The sequence below is a fragment of the Mchenga conophoros genome, linkage group LG6 (genome assembly GCF_057382185.1).
Source record: "Mchenga conophoros isolate Kocher_MC1m ecotype Shallow Benthic linkage group LG6, M_conophoros_male_GT1.1, whole genome shotgun sequence".
In the NCBI taxonomy this organism is placed as follows: Eukaryota; Metazoa; Chordata; class Actinopteri; order Cichliformes; family Cichlidae; genus Mchenga; species Mchenga conophoros.
The window spans coordinates 27380200-27401744 of NC_140531.1; the positions used below are offsets into that span (position 1 = coordinate 27380200).

The 21545-nt window shown below is 40.4% G+C and overlaps 3 protein-coding genes across 3 annotated transcripts; 2 read left to right on the forward strand and 1 right to left on the reverse strand.

The window, feature by feature from the left end:
- The first annotated feature begins 705 nt into the window (after positions 1 to 705).
- On the forward strand, positions 706 to 7194 carry atad5b (ATPase family AAA domain containing 5b). The gene is made up of 14 exons (XM_085277191.1): positions 706 to 1310; positions 1405 to 1650; positions 1747 to 1843; positions 1946 to 2028; positions 2135 to 2283; positions 3001 to 3163; positions 3278 to 3543; positions 3637 to 3730; positions 3806 to 3870; positions 4046 to 4220; positions 4299 to 4417; positions 4505 to 5292; positions 5709 to 5867; positions 6582 to 7194. Exons 1-14 carry the CDS (start codon positions 770 to 772, stop codon positions 6658 to 6660), a joined length of 3024 nt encoding a protein of 1007 aa, XP_085133317.1. The 5' UTR covers positions 706 to 769; the 3' UTR covers positions 6661 to 7194.
- tefm (transcription elongation factor, mitochondrial) lies at positions 7038 to 9727 on the reverse strand. Its single transcript, XM_085277194.1, has 5 exons — positions 9570 to 9727; positions 8871 to 9355; positions 7890 to 8039; positions 7579 to 7757; positions 7038 to 7455 (listed from the first exon to the last, which is right to left on the reverse strand). The coding sequence occupies exons 1-5, from the start codon at positions 9610 to 9612 to the stop codon at positions 7194 to 7196; spliced, it is 1119 nt and encodes a 372-aa protein (XP_085133320.1). The 5' UTR covers positions 9613 to 9727; the 3' UTR covers positions 7038 to 7193.
- A 4291-nt stretch (positions 9728 to 14018) lies between these two features.
- Positions 14019 to 18612, forward strand: LOC146572791 (arf-GAP with dual PH domain-containing protein 2-like). The gene is made up of 11 exons (XM_085277195.1): positions 14019 to 14390; positions 14958 to 15088; positions 15366 to 15457; positions 15652 to 15740; positions 15884 to 15996; positions 16114 to 16260; positions 16380 to 16463; positions 17380 to 17442; positions 17545 to 17622; positions 17830 to 18058; positions 18153 to 18612. Exons 1-11 carry the CDS (start codon positions 14303 to 14305, stop codon positions 18179 to 18181), a joined length of 1143 nt encoding a protein of 380 aa, XP_085133321.1. The 5' UTR covers positions 14019 to 14302; the 3' UTR covers positions 18182 to 18612.
- Positions 18613 to 21545: the final 2933 nt, after the last annotated feature.

The window sequence follows — 21545 nt, forward strand, 5'->3', positions numbered from 1 at the left end:
TGATTGTTAGTCCCAGAAGACCAACAGTTTGGCACTAACAACCATGCCACGTTCAAGTAAATCACTTTTTTTCACCATTCTGGTGCTCAGTTTGAAACTCACCAGGTCCTCTTAATCACCTCTATAAGTCTATAGTTACTGAGTTGCTGTCATGTGATTGCCTCATTTCAGATATTTTAATAAACAGCTGAACAGGTGTACTTAACAAAGTGGCAAGTGAGTCTATAGAAGTAGATACACAAGACTGAGACTGGATGGTTTCATATAAATACATGTCTATGCTACAAAAATGCACTACAGGTGACAAAAGCTGTAAAATCTAACACTGCACTTTATTCTATTTGAGTAAAAACATCTGTAACTAGCTGGTCTGAGACTTTAGAGAAAGGTTTGTGTGGTTTTGGGAACTTTTGTAACTAGTGCGGCAAATCTGTATCAGTGTGGGATATCTGTGTACGCACGATCTCTGACTGCAGAGAAACACTGCGCACTTTTAAAGCGTCACTTCAGCTCTGGGGATGAATGTAGCACTGACTGTACTCGTGTATTTCCATGTCCTATATTCCTCATACCATTTTCTTCTTACATACAGCCCTAACTAGCTAGCTTCGTTTGAAAGAAACAAAAAAAACCGATATTTCTGTGTTACGCGAACGTCGCACAAATGACGTCATACGTAAAACCCAAGCGCCAAATTCAAAATGGCAATAGCCAGCCTGCAGCCTGCAAACTAAAGCCTTTTTTAAAAATTAGTTTGCCGTGTTTTACGATGCGAAATAAACTCAGAAAGGTCAAAACAGTCAGAGACTCAAACTTCCGGTGCAAAGACGTGACGCAAACTGCCGGGGTTATAGTTTTATCAGAGTCGAGCTGCTCTAAAGAGGAAATCTCGCTGGATGCAAAAGATAAAAACGGCTCAAATTCAGCTACATGGCTTTCGGGAACACACCCCCAACCAGTCCTGGAGATAAGAGATTCTTTGTGCGCAAAAGGAGCTAAAATTGCTCCGATTTTCTTACGAGCGATACAGCAAAGAAAGCGGAGCAGCGACGGGGAGCTGGACCAGCCTCTGGATAGCACGCAGCAATCCGTGCTCCCTCTTCAAGGTGATAACGTGCAACCAGTAAAACGTCCACCTGCAGTTTCTCACGTGACAATAAAGGACGGGTGTCAGGGACAGCTGTCACCCTCAGTTCTGCACAGCTGCCTGGAAAAAATCCAAACTTCTAATCCAGCATTTCCAGTCCAAGCTGTGCTCAACACTTTGAGGAAGAAGGCAGGAGAAGGGCTGCAGGAGCATGCACTCACAGGTTAGACTGAACAACTGTCTGTACATTTGCTCCTCAGTGAGGATATAATTGTTCCCCTTTCTTTCCTCCTCATATCCGCATTATCCCTTAAAAGAAAAGAGAAAACGGGTAGATGAACTCTTGCAGAGGGTACCGAAGCGTCTGAGGTCTGCAGAGAGTGCTGCAGATGTGGGTCACTCGTCACATCAGGATGTCCTGGGAAGCAGTAGTGTTCACCCTGCAGAGAAACAGCCCAGGTGCAGTAAGCTGAGTCGCACTCGCAGACTGAAGCAACAGAGGGCGAGCCAACCAAGTCTTGATGAGCCGAACATAATGAAAAGCTGTGATCCTCTTCAAAGAAGTAATGCTTGTCTCATTCAGAACAGTTTGACATGTGCTTTTATTCCCTTTAAATTGCAGGAAATGTACTTTTTTTTCTCTTCTTTCTTCTGTCTAGATTTATTTTTTGAGGATACGCTGTGGACAGATAAGTACAGTCCCCAGCATTCGAGTGAGGTCATTGGTAATCCTGCATCTGTGAATAAATTGTACAGGTGAATTTAAGATATTTACACAAGTCTAATTGATTAATTAGTCTTTTGAAGTCAGCATCAGGAGTGTAAACTTTTTATGGATGTTTTCTTCTTGGAGTTCAGTTGGTTAAGGAAATGGAAACTAAGAGCCGCCCGTGACAAGGAGAGACAAATGGAGGAAAAGAAGCAACGGGAAAACAGTAATGGTATGAACTGGTTCTTCACTGTGAAGCTTTGCTCAGTCAGACATGTTATTCTTTTTTATTCCATGCGTGTGACTTTTGGAAAAGTAACAAGTATCCTTTTGAGCAGAGTCATGGGATTGTGGAGACTTCCAGGGTGAAGCTGGATCAGACGATGGCAGAGAGGACCCACTGGGTAACACCCTGCTGATTACAGGACCGTCGGGTGTGGGCAAGACTGCTTCGGTGTACGCCTGTGCTCAGGAGCTGGGCTTCAAGGTGGGATTTGCAAAAAGGTCCGGTGTTTTTTAAGCGATGCTGTCAAAGGCTTGTGAGAAATCAGTTCCACCAAACATGGATTCATGTTAGGATGAATCTTAATGCCAGTTCACCATCCCAAACATGTCCAATAAAACCTTTTTCCCATTTAAGTAAAGCAAAGAATCCCCGTAGATAACCTGTTTAGTTCATTGTAATATTAATAACGATGATCCTTAACATGAGTTTGATTTCACTAACTTTACATAAAAACAAACGACCCCTATGAAACTAAGCTGTGGTTAAACAGCTAATTTAAAATGGCAACAGACAGCTGTAATATGAAATGTACAGAAGTTCAAATTTAAAATTGAATCCTTCTCACAATATATTACTTTTCTACTGGTTGAAATTTTTGTGGCTCATCCCAGAAGGTACCTATAAAAAATCAACACCTGATATGCTCGGAGTCTCCAATTTTAAAACTGGTAAAATGTGACATTTTTGACTTTGATCAGGTCTCCACTGGAGGTGGTAATAACCAGACACCCCACAATATGATATTATCACAACACTTCACTCACAGTGACAATTTTTTGTCAAATTATGTCCTCAGAGTTAAACTGTGTCATTCTCTGTTTTATCCAGTAAGATAAATTTCTCACACTCTCACTAAAACCTGCCATAAATTTTTTTCTCCACCGCTAGTCTTAATGCTTTGGTTTCTTCTCAACCAAGGTGTTTGAGGTGAACTGTTCCTCACAGCGCAATGGGCGCAATGTTCTGTCCCAGCTAAAGGAGGTTACCCAGTCACACCTAGTGGAGACGTCGGGGAAAGACCAGCTGAAACCGGCTTACTTCAACACCAACACCTGCACTTCTAAATCTGAGATTTTACTAGGTGATGATCATTTGTTTTCATTGTAACATGAGTAATCAGAGCCCTCAGTTCTTTTACTGAAAAACAACAGAGGCACAATTTTACCGTACAGGTAATTATATTTTCTGTTAACAGGAAAAAGGGTGCTTCCTAAAAATGTCACTTCCACCTCAAAAAGAAGAACATCACAGAATTTGAGAGGCTCTCGTCGCAGCGCAAAAGCAAAATCAGCCACAGTCACTCTGACTCGCTATTTTAGGATGAAGGCCAAAGCAGATCACTTACAGTCTGGTTTCCTGTCACCATCTGAAAGGCCAGAGAACAGGAAACTGGGCAACTCATCGTCAGGCTCTGATGTAGCAGAGAAAAAGACAGCCACTTCACTTATTCTCTTTGAAGAGGTAAACCATTTCTGAGCACGACACCGTTTGGCATATAAAGCCACACGTTAACCGTGTTTGCTTCAGATTCACTGTTATCGCTTGCTCTTGCAGGTTGACGTTATATTTGACGATGACGTCGGTTTCCTTGCAGCCATTAAGGCTTTTATGAGTGCCACTAAAAGACCAGTCATTTTGACTACGAACGGTAAAGACGCACACGCAGAGTTTGAATTTCACTTTTAAAGATGAGCTGTTGGTTCTAAACTAGTGTCTTCCTCAGATCCCTTATTCAAGGATCGATTCGACGGCAGCTTGGATGAAATAATTTTCAAAACTCCATCAGCAGTAAGTCAAAGTTACCTCGACCGCCTCACACAGCTTCAATGACAACTGCATGCATGTGTTTGACAGTAGCGCCGCACTCTTCTTGCATGTTTGTGCTATAGAAGAAGAAAAATGTTATTAGAACTTCATTAATAGAAAAATAACTCAGTCTGTCATTAACTCTATCTTTTCAAAGGTGAATATGTGCAGTTACCTGCAGCTGGTGTGTCTGGCTGAGGGAGTGCAGCTGGATTTAGGTGACGTCAGCAGCCTACTCAGACTCACCTGTGGTGATGTCAGACGCTGCCTGCTGCAGCTGCAGGTCTGGGTGCAGAGTGGTGGAAGGTCTAAGAAACCCATCTGTGTGCAGTGTAAGTTTCTCCAACATAAAGCATAAATAACATTTAAAACAAATTTTATGTTATTCTCTGTAAATCTTATTGTTTTAGACTCAGATGCTGCTGAAGGAGAACATTTAGACTCATTGCCTCCGTACAAAACGGGCTGCTCTGCTAACATGCTGGGTCTTTGCGGTGTAACTCCAGAACATTTGCTGAACCTTCTAAAGGCAAGTATTTGTTTCTCTGCATAAATCTTCATGATCATTTCTCCAAATGAAATTAACGTTTCCGATCTATCGTGTTTTGATTCTCAGTCCTCGTCTAAAAAGCACATGGACGAGCTCTTGATGCTTCTCGCTGAGAGCTGGAGACGAGGCGTGCCGCTTCTCTATTTGAACCTGGAGCTTCTCCTGTCTGTAGCAGCTCAGCATACTACGGTTCGATGCTTGGAAACAGTAGCTTATTCCAGGCTGCAGTGCGAGCAATCTGATGTTGGGCTTCACATCGAGCAGCACAATAGAAGCATTTATCAAAGGGCTTCACTGACCAACAGCAAATCTGTAAGCCATACGTCAAAGCTTAGCAGAAGGAAGTATAACAACACATCATCTGACAGTTTGGGCCTTGAAAAAACATTCTCATTCAGTGGGACTCCTTCAAAAGCTCTGCACTCAGGCAGTACGGCTCAACAAATTGCAGCTAAAGAGGAGAGTGAGTGTTTAGACGCCCTGACTGACTTCTTTGACATCATGTCCTACCTCGATGCCACCCTGCCGCCCACAGGGACACGTGTTTCCGACTCCTGCGCACCCGAGTCATTTGTGTGGACAGGAGCGGCGCTAAAGGCTGGTTTGTTGGATGAGATGAGGGAGGAAGAGGACAGCAGCTACAGTCAGGAGAGGCTGTTGGACATTCAGGCTGCTGCTGAAGGTTTGGGGTGTCACAGGTGCTTGTGCAGAGCGTCTGAAGCATGGACTGAAGTGCAAAAAATCAGACAGGTGCTGGAGGACAAAAGGTGGGGGAGGCTGATGGAGAGACTTGCATTGACCTCTTCTAAAAGACACAGTCTCAGCTTTAGTTTTCAGCCTCTCTGTGAGCCAAGGTGAGTCTGCTCTCCACCTCATCTTCTGAATGCCATTTCAAGTTGTTTACCATCTTTCCATTTCAGTTGTCCAGTCATACACTTAGTTATCGTTGCTTAAGTTTCAAGGATGTTGACTTCTTTTAAATGCTTTATAATGTAAGTATAAGGGAAAGCGCCATTACATGACACTCATTTGATAAATTCTTGTCCAAATCCATTTAAAAAGCAAGACACTGACCAATGAAAGGTTAACAATTTCAGTTAAATAACTCAAAGCATCTTTAGTGGAAAAGTACATAGAACTTCATTCTACCTGCGATGTCGCTCCAGGATGAGGGGGGGCTCATGAATGCACGTGGATGCTTCACTAAACATTTCTAATATTGTGCACATTATAAAGCAGAACACCAATTTCTTTGTTTCCGTGCCTCCAGTTTGTCCCAAAGAAGATTCAGACTGAACAGGACGGTTCTCAGCAGTAAACTCTTCGTTTTGCTGGGGAACAGACGGGCTGTGTGTGTCGACTACATGCCGGTCCTCCGCTCCATCTGCCGCTTACATAAAGCACAGCAACAGAAACAAGAGCCACTGAGGTGAGTCAGACACAAGGTTTAAGAGTCCGAAAGTAGGGGACAATCATAAATGACAGGAAATGGAGATGGATTTTATGTTACTAGTGAGGTTGTAATATCACAATAAGTTCATGTGAGAGAGAATGGCAGATAACCTCCCTGAACACAGTGTAGATCAGTGAAGATGTGGTTTGACAACATTTAGAACAGTTTCTTAGTTTGTCCAGGAGTATATCTGCAGAGACCACCCTCACTAACTTCTGATGCACACCCAGTCATTTAGTTTTATAAGCAGAAACCACTCGTTTCAGAAAACCGCTTAAAGATTTACTCATAGTAGGCTTTCAAGGGGACAAGAGTTAAATAACACCGCTTCTTCACACTAGGGCTAACACACAGAGACAGACAACCTTTCATTCTCACTTTCACATGGCCAATTTAGTATCTCCAGTTAACCTAACTAGCCCGTGTCTGGACCATGGGAGGAAGCAGAGGTACCTGTAGAGAAACCGCACAGGAAGTCATTTTGTAAAACAACTTGTTCCCTTGCTGCTATGATTCTGTCATGAATCATAAGCCTGACATAATAAGAAATATAGATTGATAAATAACACTACACCCCAGAAGGGAGTGGAGGAATGTACATTTAGTTTAAGAGTGAATAATCCCTTTAAAATATATCTAACATTTTGTGCATTTATCTAATACTTTACATACTAATTTCTCCCACAATAGGTGTATGAACTACCTCAACAACATTCACCTGGGCCTCTCAAAGTCAACTATGCAGCTCCTGGCAGAAGGTTTCACGTGACTCCTAAAAGACTATTGAACCGTACATCATCTCTACCTCAGTTTACTCCTGTCAGTATTTATTTTAGTCAGATACTGTGAAATGAAATTAACATGGTTTATTTGAGGAATCATGTTTTTTATTTATATGCAAGTGCAACCATTAAGTAAATAAAAAGTTTGCCTTTTTTTTGTAAATTATACTGAGCATTTTAAGTACTCAGGTACTCACATGGGTTTTTGACACAAACTTTTATGCTTTTCATCCTTTGTGTTTTATCCACAAACAGGTTTTTCACAAAATGCTAGGACGACAGCTGTCACTGCCCCTGTCAGGGTTAGTAGCAGAAATAAACACAGGAGCAGCCCTTATACTCAAACAGTACCCAGAAAACAGCATTTGAGTGTTTTAAGTCACAATAAAAATATTTAATTCTTGAAAGTTATCATTAATCTCCAAAAAGTTCAAAGGAAAAAAAAGTTCAAAAGAACTCAGAATGCCATTTCTGAGGTTTGTTGGTTGTGTGGTGACGAGACGAGTCCAGCTAGTGGCTCTCAGGAGCAGTCGCTGAGCAGCTCATAAAAGGCTATAGCCTGAAGGAGAGCGTCACAGAGTTCCTCCCCTCCTCTTCTGCTGCCCATCTGGAAGGAATTCCTGTACTTCACCAGCAGATCCTGGGGAAAGTTTATTCTGGGAAGCTTCTGCGTCACCGACTCTGTCATGAGCTGTCGAACTGCCTGCGCCCCGCTTGTTCGAGACTCACCCACCATCAGTCCAAAGTGGCGCCCTACAGCAGTCCTCATCATGTTGAGAACCCTGTAAAGGAAAGGAGAGAATTTCTGGGTCAAGTTTCTGCATGCACGCTCGCTTGTGCAGGATTACAGATGTGACCAGCACAAGTTCAAACCAAATACTTTTGATATCTTTTTTTAACTTCACCTGGGAGGAATGTTGGATTCTGGCAGGGAATTTTTGGGCTCCAGCAGAGCAAAAAGCATGGCCTCCACAGCCCTCATGTGTGCCATGATGGGGAACAGAGCTGTGTTTTGGACTGAAATGGAAGATTTCTCTATTATGTAGAAATCTGCTGATGGCAGGAGGGCCACAACTGAAGACACCTGTTGGCATCACAGAATTAATGAATTATGTTACAGAAACAAAGTTCCAAAACACAGTGACTGTTAGTCTACATTAACGTTCTCATTTAGCTAGACTTTACTAGAAATAATATGCTCTACAAAAGTACTTACATCATGCAAATAAGCAGAAGCCATGTAAGTTCCCCTCAGGAAATTCGGACAGTCCACCTGTTGCCAGTCCAGTACACTCATTCCACGGTCCACGTGTGCCCAGGCAATTTTATTAGTCCCACATATGAGTGACACTATGGAACTGGCATCCTGCATCGGCAAATACAGAATCATGATTAGAGAGCATTATCCTGCTCTTTCTTTTCATAGTTAATATTTTCTTTTAACAGCTCAAGGTTATGAAGTAGACAGTAAACCCTATCACAGCAAAGTCCATCACCAGCTATCCAACATCCTGTGATATTTGATTTGATTACAATATCATGTATGCTTTTCCAAGCATAAAAGTTGGCCCCAAAGATTTAAACTTCTGCCAAAGGAAAATCAATGGGGCTGCGATTACATTTGTTTACGTGGGGTTTAATTTACTGAAGCATGAAAACATTTATCAACACTTATTACAAAAAAAAAAAAAAAAAAAAAAAAACAGGGAGAAAGACTTCTAAGCAGGGTGGCAGATTGTTAGTCTTGAACAGTACACGTGTACCAACCTATGTGCGTATCATGTGCAAAAAGCCTACTTTGAGTCAGGAAGAACCCACTTATGTGGTTCATAATTCTCATAGATCATGTAATTACATAACAGAACATCTGTGTCATCCAAAATATGGGCACTGTTGACAGAGGATGGCTTATCAACAAATAAAACGAGATTAAGTGCAAACAATTAAGAAAAAAAATCCTAGAATTGCCCGTGATCATACAGACCAATGTAGATATTTCAAACACGGATGTGTCAAATGTTGATCGTCTATCAAGAAGTGATTTCTGTTATTTGTCAAATAATGATTGAATTGAATTCAATTTTACTTATATACCACCAAATCACAATCATATGACCCCCCCACACAAAAAAAAAACAACAACAAAAAAACAAACAAACCACACACCGGAAATCACCTGTTAACACGAAAAGCTCACCTCTAACCAAGACTTGTCGACCTCTGGCCTGATGAACTTGGCCAGCTGTATCCTCACTTTCCTCTCCTTCTTAACCGTCGGGTTGAGAATGGAGTTGAAGACAATGACAGCACTTTTGTGCTTTAGCAGTGGAACATTCACCACACTTTCCAGAGTTTTAAAGGGTCCGTTTTTAGTCCTGTACTCCACAATGTTGAGGGACTTGCGACCTCGCAGCAGCTTTATCCCAGCCAGCTCTCCTGGCGTGGCGGTGTTGAGGAGCTGGAGGATAGCGTCTCGCTGCTCTGGGGTGTAGCAGGTGTCCAGCGTTCTGCTCGCGTCATCCTTGCAGGATTCATTACTGGAGGACAGATTAGCGTTAAGGGTCTCAAAGCTCGCCACGGGAACCCGGCTTCTCCAGCAGCATGTGCATTGAAGGTACCGCAGCTCAGGGAAGGAGCCGTACTGAGGGCGGCAAAACAAACCGGACTGTCCCGCATACTGACCTGGAAACACAACGGGGCAACATGTGTTGTCTAACGTTTAAGGTGTTAACTTTTACAATATGAGTGTGGAGCTCAGCCAAAGTTACTTAAGGTATACCTGTTCATGAACATTTAAGACCATAAAAGAAGATGCAACTTCTAAAGGCTTGCAATGAAACGACATTTTACAACTGGCGATACTAGCTAACGACATATGTGCATTAAAAATTCTTACTTCTTTTGACCAGCGACGACAAAACTCGCCTGGCAACCCACATTATCGTTACTTGAAGTTAAAATGAATATTTGACGGTTTTGCTCGCCGGCATAATGCAGGTGGAACAACTTCGCCCTCTGATTGTTTGGTGTCCAACGGTTTTAACTGGTCGGTGTGGCACAACAACAACACTTTAAATGGTTCCGGAATGCTGCTTAATCCCTCCCAGGCCTCGATGTATCGGACGTCGTAGAGATAAAGGCAAAAATAAAGAATTAGACAATTAAACAAAATAAGTAAATAATAATACCATAAATAATAATATTAACTGATAAATAACAGAATGCTTATTCGTCCACTCCCGAGCTGGGTTTATTTTTTATTTTTAATGTTTAATACATAATGATAAACTATCTTTTTTCGACTGCTGCATTTAGGGGTGAAGGTCTCCAAACCACACATTATAGCAGGTCTTGCTACTATCTTGTAAACCTCCCCTTTCATTCTTGCTGGTATCCTTCTGTTGCAAATCGCCACTGACACACATCTCCACCCACTTCACCCTGCCTCCACTCTTTTCTTTACTCCTCTTGTGCATTGTCCAGTGCTTTAGATGGTTTACCTCAGTTACTTAAACTAATTTTCCGTCAATACCTTTACTATTTGCAGCTTCATTGTTACACTTCTGTCCGTGTCATTCACAAGTATCCAACAACTCATGTTTTGAATATGTCATTCGAACATTCCATTGTTCCAACAGATTGGAAAATTGCTGCAGTTACACCAATTTTCAAAGCAGGTGTGAAGACTGACATGGCTAATTATTGCCCCATAAGCATACTCCCGGTCGTATCTAAAATAGCTGAGAAGTGGGTGGTTAAACTCCTCACTGCTCATCTAGAAAACACCCAACCCTCATTACATCCATTGCAGTTTGGCTTTCGGGCACATCACTCCACAGATACTGCCCTGTGTATGTTAGTGGAGAACTTGAAGAGCTTGCTGGACAAGAGTCCCTGTGTTGGAGCTGTATTTTTAGATCTGAGGAAGGCTTTCGACTCTGTAAACCATCAGATATTGTTATCCAGATTGACTCGGTTTAATATCTCCAGTCAGGCTCTTCAGTGGTTTGCTTCATATCTCTCACACAGGAAACAGTGTGTGGTGTTGGATGGGGTTAAATCTCCATATTTAGACTGTGATACAGGGGTTCCTCAAGGATCTGTTCTTGGGCCCTTATTGTTCTCTCTTTTTATCAATAACTTACCTGAAGTCTGTCCAAATATATTTACTCAAATGTATGCAGATGATACAGTTATATATACGCAAGCAAATAGTGTCCAGCAGGTGGCAAAAGATCTTACAGCTGCTTTAGCATTAATGCATAGCTGGCTGGAGGACTCATGCCTAATGTTGAACACCTCAAAAACTGTCGGTATGTATTTTTCAAAACGCCCCTTAAACTTGAAGCAGTCAAACATATTCCTGGATGGAGTAGAGCTTGAATTGGCTCCAGAATTTAAATATCTTGGGGTCATTCTAGACCCAACATTGTCCTTCAAGAGTCACATAAATAAAGTGTCCCAGGTACTTACATTTAATAATCGAAATTTTAATCATATACGTAATAATTTAAATATGAATGTTGCAAAAACTTATTTTTACTCAATGATCATCTCTCATATGGACTATTGTTTGACGTCCTGGTCACTTGCTTGTCCAACAACACTTAAAATTATTGAAAACATTTATAAAAGAAGTTTAAAACTACTTGACAAAAAACCGACTTCCCACCACCACTGTCATGTGTTAAAAAAACATAAATTACTGAATATCAATAACTTAGTGAAACTTAAAAGAGTGAGTTTAATATATAAAGTCTTACACTCCCTTGCTCCACCACCACTAAAGCAGTTCATTAGGCATAAAGAAAGCTCAGACAGGACCACTCGAGCTACAATCCGAGGAGACTTGTTTATACCCCACAGACGGACAGCATTTGGGCAGAACGTCCTTTCTGTCCAGGGTGGCCATCTGTGGAACAGTCTTCCTCAACCCATTAGAGAATGCTCGACATTCAATTTGTATGGGGGCAAAGGTTAAAAACTGGTTATGGACAATTCAAGTGTGTGATCATGTATGAGTTATATAGTTTTAATGTTTTATTTGGGAACAGAATGGTGTGTATGTGTAAGTTTGGTGATGGAGTTTTTATTATGAATGAATGATGATTTTTTTATGAATTATTATGTCTATTTTTATGCTTAAGGACAACAGATGGAAATTAGCCCTTGGCTATAATCTGGTATGTTTACATTCATGTAAATTTTTTTTTTTACATTTATGTTCATTAACATGCACTGTCCTAAATAAATAAATAAGTATGTATTCTGTATTGCTGCTACTGATTTTCATTCCTCTTCTCTCCTGTGCATACTTCCACCTCTCCAGGCTCCCTTCCACCTGCTTCTTGCTCTCACTACAGATCACAATATTGTCTCCAAACATCGTAGTGCACAGAGACTCCCGCCTCACCTCATCTGCCAACCTGTCCATCATCAATGCAAACAAGAAGGGACTCAGAGCTGATCCCTGATGTAATCCCACCCCCATCTTTTACCCATCTGTCACTCCTGGTGAAACACCTCACCACTGCGTCACTGTTCTCATAGGTCCTGCACCCCCCTCAAATACTCCCTCATACTCTGCCTCTTGTGACTTCCTCATCCAGTACCACAGTTTCTCCCTTGGCACCCTATCATATGCTTTCTCTAAATCCACAAAGACACAGTACAACTCCTTGTGACCTCTATACTTCTCCGTCATCACTCTCAAGCAAACTTTCTCAGCATAAAGCCATACTGCTGCGCTCTGATCAGCACCTCTCTCAATAACCTAGCTTCAACAACTCTTTCCACAATCCCAAATTCATCTACAAATCTGAAGGTTGGTGGTTTGATCCCTGCCTACTCCAATCTGAATGCCCTATATCCTTGGGCAAGACACTAACGCCAAGCTGCTCTCCGATGCATCCATCAAAGTGTGAATTTGTGTGAATATTAGAAAGCACTTCAGCATAGAAAAAGGTGCTTGTATGAATGGGTTGATGAGGCTTGTTGTATAAAGAGTAGAGTAGAAATGTGCTCTATAATAACCAGTCCATTTACCATTTTCCATTACTGCTGTATTTTCCCAGTCATCTGCTAACTCTTCCTTACCACCCAGAGCCCATCTCAACTCTTCCCTGAAATCTGTGCAACATTTTTCCTTCTTTGGTTTCCACCATTTAATCCATTTCTCTGCATATAAACAGTATAGAAAGTAGACGTTGGCTTCTAAATCTGGATGGACACAAAAATCGTCAGACAGTCACTAAGTAAGAATGTCCATCTGTTCTGCATCTATGTGAACAGTTTTTTTTTTGTTCCGGTTAGCTTAAAATAAACTCTATTCAGTGTTACTACTTTCCTCTAGTTTAATTTAACTGGTTTAAGCAGAACTATGCAGGAGCTATAGAGTTATAAACCAAACAAACACATTTTTCCCAAGTGTGTTTAATAAAGCTTTCTTTGTTTATATTTAAGTTTTCCAGCCAACTTCTGTGGAGGAAACAATGAAAGGAAATAGTTCTTTTTAAGGTCCCAACAGGGGAGTCTTGGACCACATATCTTGGACTGAATTTTCCTAAGAGAGACACCGTTCTTCTAACTTTCATGTTCATAGTGGGTTCAGGCAGCTGTTGTTGTTTGAGCAGTTGTTACCTTATGCATTTGTCCCTACGTGCATTTGTCAGCTTGTCAACACGCAGTGCTGAAGATACGTACTGCAGCGGAAACTGCAACAAAAAGCATTTGTCACCTCAACAATTCAAAATATAGTCACAAAATTTTACAGTTGTGCAGCTGGGGCCAAGATGAAGGTCGAGTTTGAAGAATAGTGAGTCAAGGTCATAAAATGTAAGCAGGCTAGTTGACACACAGACTTTTCCCACTTCATTCCTCTGTTTCACTCTGGGTTTTGTAATTTTTAAATTAATAGTGCAATTTGCATCTCCCCCTTTTCTTTATCTGCTGTATGAACGCAGTTGACGATTTATTTTGGCACACCAGATACATCTTATAGACATTTTATTAATATAGTGGCAACTCCCCACAGGAGGTATTTTTATCCGATGTGTAAAAGTACATTTTTAAAGGTGGGTTTTGTCTGTCTCACTGACATCTGCCTATCCAGTCTTAATTCTAGCCCAGGACTTAAAGCAAATGAATGCCACTCGTGACAACAGCAGCAGTTAAATTTAGATGCAGGACAAAAGTCTGGCTATAAGTTTGCAACAGTTTGTAAAACTGGCACATAAGCTTGGAGCTATTCTGGAAAGTTCCCTCCTTTTTCTTGCTACTGCTGCTGACCTTAACTTTAAAAACAAAACTGCTGCTCTCACAGCTTTCGAACAGCGACAAGCCTAGCAGCCTAATACTGTAAGTCAATCACCCAGTAACTGAGTGACGTATGTTTCACTTCCTTTCTCTGTTATTTCTGGATATATGTGTTTGTGTGCAGAACAATAAACTTCATGATGCGGCATTGTTAAGAGGAAATACTGGCCCACTGGCCACGGAGATGTTTGTACCTGCTACAGGGCAGAATAGCTCTGTACTGTGAAGTGTGTAGAGTCAATATGGAGTTACTACCTAGTAGATGTTTTGTTGGGATTTGACTGTCAGCCCAAGAGAAGCAGACGCCCTTCATCAATGGCCACTTCTGAAAGAAATAACAAAATTCTCCTTGATTTGGTGCAACAGCCGGGTAACAACTTGTGTGCTGACTGTGGAGCTCCTGGTGAGTACACTTCAACAGACTCAGGTTTAATTTATAGATTAGCACTGATAGATTTTTATTTATTTATACTTTTTTTTTAACTTTCTCTCCAGAGAACATTTTATTTACCTTATTTCACTACGTCACAAGTGGTAATAGACGGCCCATCTGACTGAGTCATGTGCTTTATTTAGTTAACAATATTGTGTCCAAAATATTATTTTATAACCAAGTAAAACTGTAATAAGCTCTCAGAAGGGGAAGAGAAAACTGCTGTATAGGGTGGTATGACCTTATTGTTCCTCCTTTTTTCCACCACTTTTCACCTTCACTGTATGAGGACAGTTAATACAGTGTGTACCTATGTGAAATGAAGACAGAGGTAGTGCAAACAGTGCTTTATACGCTTACTCTTTCGCCTGTTTATCGACTTTATAATTGTGCAGAAAAGAAACACTGATTTTTGCTTTATAATCTTTGTACATTATGGTCATTAGGCAGTTCATAGGACTACTTTTATTTATTTTTTTTGCACTGTACTTAGTTCCTTCTTATAAAATAAACACTGTGATCACTTTTTGCTCGCAGACCCTGACTGGGCTTCTTACACTCTCGGCATCTTTGTGTGCCTGAACTGCTCGGGGATGCATCGTAATCTGCCTGCAGTCAGCAAAGTGAAATCCATACGGCTGGATCATTGGGAAGATTCACTTGTAGAGGTATTAATTATTAGCATGAATTCAGATGATTAATTATTTATTCATGTTCTCTTAAATTTAGACATTTTCCTTTTATTATAAAGAGGGTGTTGGATACCTTTAGATTTCTTTGATTTTTCACTCCCCCCAGTTCCCTCTGTTATTACTCCGTTACCTCCAGATTTTCATTTCGTGCTTCATTTTAAAATAAATCCTTCTAATTTGAGTCTGTTCATCATGTAAACAATATTATCTTGTTCTAACCTTTATTTTTAACTCTCACATTATGCGGTTTTAGTTCATGCAAGAGAAGGGAAATTCTGCTGCCAAAGCTATTTTTGAGAAGTGTGTCCCGGTCTTTTTCTACCAACCACAGCAGAAAGATTGCATGTAAGTGACTTTCACTGCATTTGGCACCCATTCATTTCATTAACTCAACGGAAGTGGGAAGCAAAGACAACAAACGGTTTGTTTAGTGAATGGGAGTGGAGTAGTCACGTTTCTCAGGTAGAAAGAGGAACAGCAGAGAAGTGTAAAGGCTCAGTGACAGGTCTACACATTTTCACGGACTTGTTTGTTTTCAGCGTTCTTAAGGATCAGTGGATCCGTGCCAAGTACGAAAGACGGGAATTCACAGGAGAAAACATCTACTTTCAAAAAGTGTACAGTGCAGGTAATTATCCTCGCAATATTTTTAATTAAAAAAAAGAAACCTTCCCCCGTCAACAAAACATTGACAACCCAGCATTTGTTTTCCCATCAAAGTCTAACCTGCAGTTTATTTGCTTCACCTCTTTGAACTGTTTGATACTCCAGAACTGTTTGAGGCAACACTATGGAAGAAAGGCAAAGACAGTAAGCAGTTCTTTAAAAGCACCTTCCTGCTCTCACAGAAAGACTTCACCCTCAGATACTTCATCAAAGAGGATGTGAGCAGTTCTTCAGTCATAAGACCGTTTAGTTTACAGCTGTATAAGCATTCTTCAGTTGACTCTGGCCAAATACCTCTTTTTCTAATCTTCCTCAATCATCTCATTAAAACCAAGTCCAAGGTTCCCAAAGCTGTCATCAACATGAAGGATCTGAATGCAGTCTTCCAACCAGAGAAGATCGGTCATGCTACCGGTTTGCAGATCTCCTATGTGGATGATGAACGCTCAAAGAACCTTTTTGTGTACCACGAGGACGGGCAGGTGAGGGCATCTTCCCAGATGTATGCTGCATGCTCTTTTCCATCCCACATTCATAGAGTTATACCTTATTTGAGACAATTACTCTTCCTGGCAAAACCTATGTCTATGATCTCTTATAGGTGATTGTGTCTTTTTTCAATGCTATTCGGGCAACACGTTTGGCATACCTCCTGAAGAAAAACCCCACTCTTCAAGAAAAAGACGTGAGACAAACTTTCATTAGGTCATCAGCTATGTAAACCCCTCTTACTTCAGGCTAGTGATGTCTATCCTCAAAAAGCCGCTAAGTAAAATTATACAACCTCAAAGTCATACCTCATACATCAAACGTTTTCTGTAATTAACTACATAGAACTTTCCAATTTAATGGCTTTCTGTTCAAGAAAGTGTGCAGAGGTTTCAAGGCCTCGACCGAAGCCTTGTTTAATGTTCTTTTTAAAGTTTCCGCTCATATCTGCAAGTCTTTGTTACTAATGCCGCAGCTTTTGCTCAGTGATTGTTTTAAAATGACCTTTCACACCCAAGAAAGTTGCTGCTGAACCACAAGTCTTCTGTTTTTAGTACCACGTGTTTATATAATTTTTTTTGTCTTAGCATTTGAGAAAGCTCCTTTGTCTTTATTGTACTTAATATACACTTTAAAACTAGCACAGGCAGGATTTATACACTTAGGTCCATAAATATTTGGACAATGAATTTGTTTTTGCCTCTGTACACCACAACCATGGATTTTCAACCAAACAGTCAGGATATGATAGAAGTGCAGACCCCTAGCTTTATTTTAATTGGTGTAACAAAAAAATTAGTATGAACTGTTTAGGAATCACAGCCATTTTTATACACAGTCTTTTCAAATGCTCTAAAGTAATTGGGCAATTGACTGAAGAGCAGTTACATGGCTAGGCGAGGCCTTGTTATTCCATGAACAAATATATCAGATGAAACATGATGCTACTCGCGGCAGTTAAATTCAATAATAATTTCGGTTTGTTCTCTCCCCATTTAAACACATTACATTTAATGTGCAAACCCGCACAACGTCAGCACGGTTGAATCATTCTGGTTGTGAGCTGCTGCTGTTGTTCAGCTCACAGTATTTGTTGGTGTTTCTTTGCACAGTTAAAACATCAGCTAACAGCACATTGCCTGAAGGAGGGATACATGGAGAAAACTGGTCCGACGGTCTGTGAACTATCCAAAATTTTTAACTGGATTTACTGGGTCTACTTATTTTTAGTTTAACTGCCTGGCTAATTGGATTGGTGTGTTTATATGTGTTTTCAGCAACGGGAGCCATTCAAGAAGCGCTGGTTCACGCTGTGCTCAATGAACAGAAAGCTTCTATACTTTAAATCTCCACTGGTAATGAACAGAGATGAAGAACAGAGATCTTTGTGTTGCTCATATCTTTGTGAAAATGAAACACCTACATAAATAAATGAAACATAAAAATTTGTCATTTTTTTTCTTTTAATTGGAGATATTAAGAAGTTATTCTAATGCTCATAAAATACAATGAATAATCATAATGATCCTATTTAGTTGTACCTTGTTTATTTATACTGTTAGGATGCTACAGAGCTGGGTGCTGTCTTCATCGGCACAGAGAGCCACGGCTACTCTGTTTCAGAAACCAGCAGCCGCAACGCGAGGGGAAGCCGGTGGTGCTGCGGGATCTCACTGGAGACTCCGGAGAGGCAGTTTGTTTTTATGTGTGAGCAGGAGCAGGAGCAGAGCGAGTGGATAATGGCTTTCAGAAAGGTCATCTCTCAACCCATGACACCAGAAGACTACTCTAGTAGGAATTTGTTGTCCCGTGTGTTGTTAAAATGCATCAACTTTGCTCCTTTGGTTGTCAAGCATTCCTAATTCTTTCTCTTTGCGATATTCAGATGAGGCCAACCTGAGGAGAGGAAAATGAATCATTTCCTTTTTTGCAAGGAAATTAAAATACCGTTTGGGGACAGAACAGACCTGAAGCTTTTCTCACAAAGACGCGCCCGAACCTGTGTGGCTAGAAACATAATTAGAGACAGGACCACAGACTGACTAAGGCGCTTACTGTCTGCAATGTGGAGAAGCTACTGTCACCGTAGAGACTTTGTTTCTCTGTAAGATCCACGCACATTAAAAGCAATGTCTCCTGATTTTGATGCACTTTTGTTGAAATTAATGTCAGCGTTCTTTTGTAATACATTATAAAGTCACTGAAAACAGACATTGTATTTATTAAAATAAAGACGGAAATGGCTATTTTGTAAATATTTTTGTTAACTTTGATGTACTTAGATACTTTTTTGTGTTTGTAGCTGTTTGTGAATTTCTCAAACTCATAATTTAAATACACTTGATAAATAACTGCTTTCTTTCTTTTTTTGTTAACCAGTTGTTGGGGAACATGCTGGCTTTCTTCCTCATCAGTAACATATGTGCAGCTGGGCATTTTATGAGGCATATGTGCCTCTGTTGAGATGTTTTGATTTTAAGTAGCGGGTTCCATCAGGGCTGATGGGAATACCACAACAACCACCAGGACCACATATCACTGTTTATCAATTAGTTTACAGTAATTTAGCTGCTAGCCTTAAAGAAACACTTACTTTATGCTCCATCTCTTATTAAAAGCTGTTTTAATAGTATTATTATTTTAAGTGAACATTTCAATCTAAAAGTTTGATTCATCCATACACAAGGATATGCTAAAGGCTTAAGAATGTGTACCAGAAAATCTTCTGTTTTGACAGTTTTGCAGTGCAGAGAAACTTTGTGCAGTGTGAAAGTCCTGACCCATCCCAAGGAGCCAGACTTTCTTTTTTGTGGTCTTGAGTAATATTGTTCTCCAGACTTTTTGAAGTTTTTCTTTGGACACTGGCTGCTTTTTCACTCATGTTCAGTCAGCTGCTTGTACCTGACAAATTAGCAAAGAGACCATTTTAAATTGTATCTTTAGGCACTTCATTAATAGCAGCGTTTAAGAAAAACTAGAGATGGCACGATACCACTTTTTTATGTCCGATACCGATACCGATATCATAAATTTGGATATCTGCCGATACCGATATGAATCCGATATAGTGTTTTTTAATCAACAAAACTGTTTTTTAAAATATCTTGCTGCATTTTGCAAGTCTACAAGTTCATACTCAAGTTTAAAACAACAACTACACTAAAGCTATTCTGTTATACCTGTATACAAAAAAAATATTTCATAGTTCAGCAATACTGATCAATCTAATAAACTTAGACCTACACCATCCTCCCTATTCTGGTATTTTAAAGAGTACTTAGCGTAAATATTAAGCAACCTAACTAATAGGGTTCCAACTCCCAGCAACAACAAAAATAAATAAATAAAAAATAGGGAACCACCCCTCACGCTCCACCTCATGATGCTTAATCGACGTAATCAACCTTAATTTGATGCAGTGTGAAAAAAAAATGCACAGAAATCAATTATTTTTCAAGAAATATTAAATAGATTCAACATCTTTCTTCAACAAAATTGCAGACTGCACAGATGGTACCTTCCCAAAGTAAAAAGTACTATAGCTTACTAGGGTATATATATTAGACTTAATAGTCACTATATACAGTAATTGACTTCTATTCATTTTACATCAAATTAAAACTTTGGGTGTCAGATAATTATTTATTAAAAGCTTGACATTTTAAATGAGAATAAGAAAGAAAAGTATGTCTTTGTGCCCCCTTTTCCCTGTTCATGCCCTATCGGCCCCCCTGGCTAAACTTTGCTAGATCCGCCCCTGCACAGTTACCAGCGTCAGCTACGTAGAAAAAGATCCTGGTGTAGAAAGAAATATTAAATAAATTCTAACAACAGCTGATCAAGCTTAAACGTTCTGCTGTTGTTCAGCCGCTGGTTTCCTCTTTCTGGTGCAAAGTGGACCAAAAACAAACAAGAGACACGGACTCGCGACAGAAAAGCCGATCAGCTGATCAGTTTCACGATTGAAGTAGCAGCCGGAGAGCGAGAGGCAGTCGCTTGTTAAGCTTAACGCAGGAATGCTTTACAAACATTCAGAGATGGACTTACACACTTGCTTTACTTCTCTCGGGGATAACTTTGTCGGAGATGAAATGCCAGGTTGCTAGCGAAGCTCCACATGCTATCCAGACCAGGACAGGTCCCGCATGCCACAGCCACTGCTCCGACATGCTAACGTTCTGAGGTGAGTTACAGCGTGTTGCAAGTTTTGTGAGGTGCTTTCGTGATATTTAATGGATCGGATTACATTTTTTATTTTTCTCCGATATCCGATCCAGTAACTTAGGTCAGTATCGGACCGATACCGATACGTAATATCGGATCGGTCCATCTCTAAGAAAAACACACCATTTGTTCCCATTTCTCTAGCTGGGTTTGTGAAAAATGCCAAAGTTACAGAAGACATAAAATAGTCTCCAAAAGTTGATTCTGTTCATCTGGACGTAGCATTTTGTGGGAGAAACGTTTTGTCACTCATCCAAGTGACTTCTTCAGTCTCAGCTGACTGCAGGTTTCCCCAATCTTATAAACAGTACATTTGCATTATGACTGAAACCAGCCCGCTGAAGGAACAATGGGGTGCGAGGTCAGTTTCTTGATTATGATTATGCAAATTCTCATGACCATTGATCAACAACCACTGATCAAAGAACACTGATCAATGGCCATGAGAACCATTCACAGAGAGTTGGGGAATGGCTGCAATCACAGCATTGTAAGATGGTGAAAGATGTACCCTTAGACCCCCTCCTCGATTCAGAGATGGTCTTTCCCTTTTCACGTAAAAGTGGGGGAACCTGCAGTCAGCTGAGACTTAAGAAGTCACTTGGATGAATGACGAAACGTTTCTCCCACTGAAAACACTACGTCCAGATGAACAGAATCAACTTTTGGAGATTTACTTACCTGGATGATTGAGAATGCATCAAGATGACATAAAATAGTATTTTTGCATCAACAAGGTGATTACCAAAGAGCTAGTGGCCAGAAGCATGACATATTTCAGAATAGTGTTCAGTGTGTTCTTAGAAAACTGGACATATGGAGAACAAAAGAAGTGCCAGGTCTAAAAAAAAAAAGCTATCTATAGCAGATGAACTGTATCTGAAAGTCATGTTCTTAAGAAATAGGAGAAATATCAAGCAATGAACTGACACAGGATGTGAGAGATACACCTGGCCTTCAGTTGATCAATCTACCTTTTATTGAAGCTTCATCAGAAATGGTTTCAGTGGAAGGGTGGCTGTAAAGAAGCCATTCTTAAGGAAGAGAAACAGGG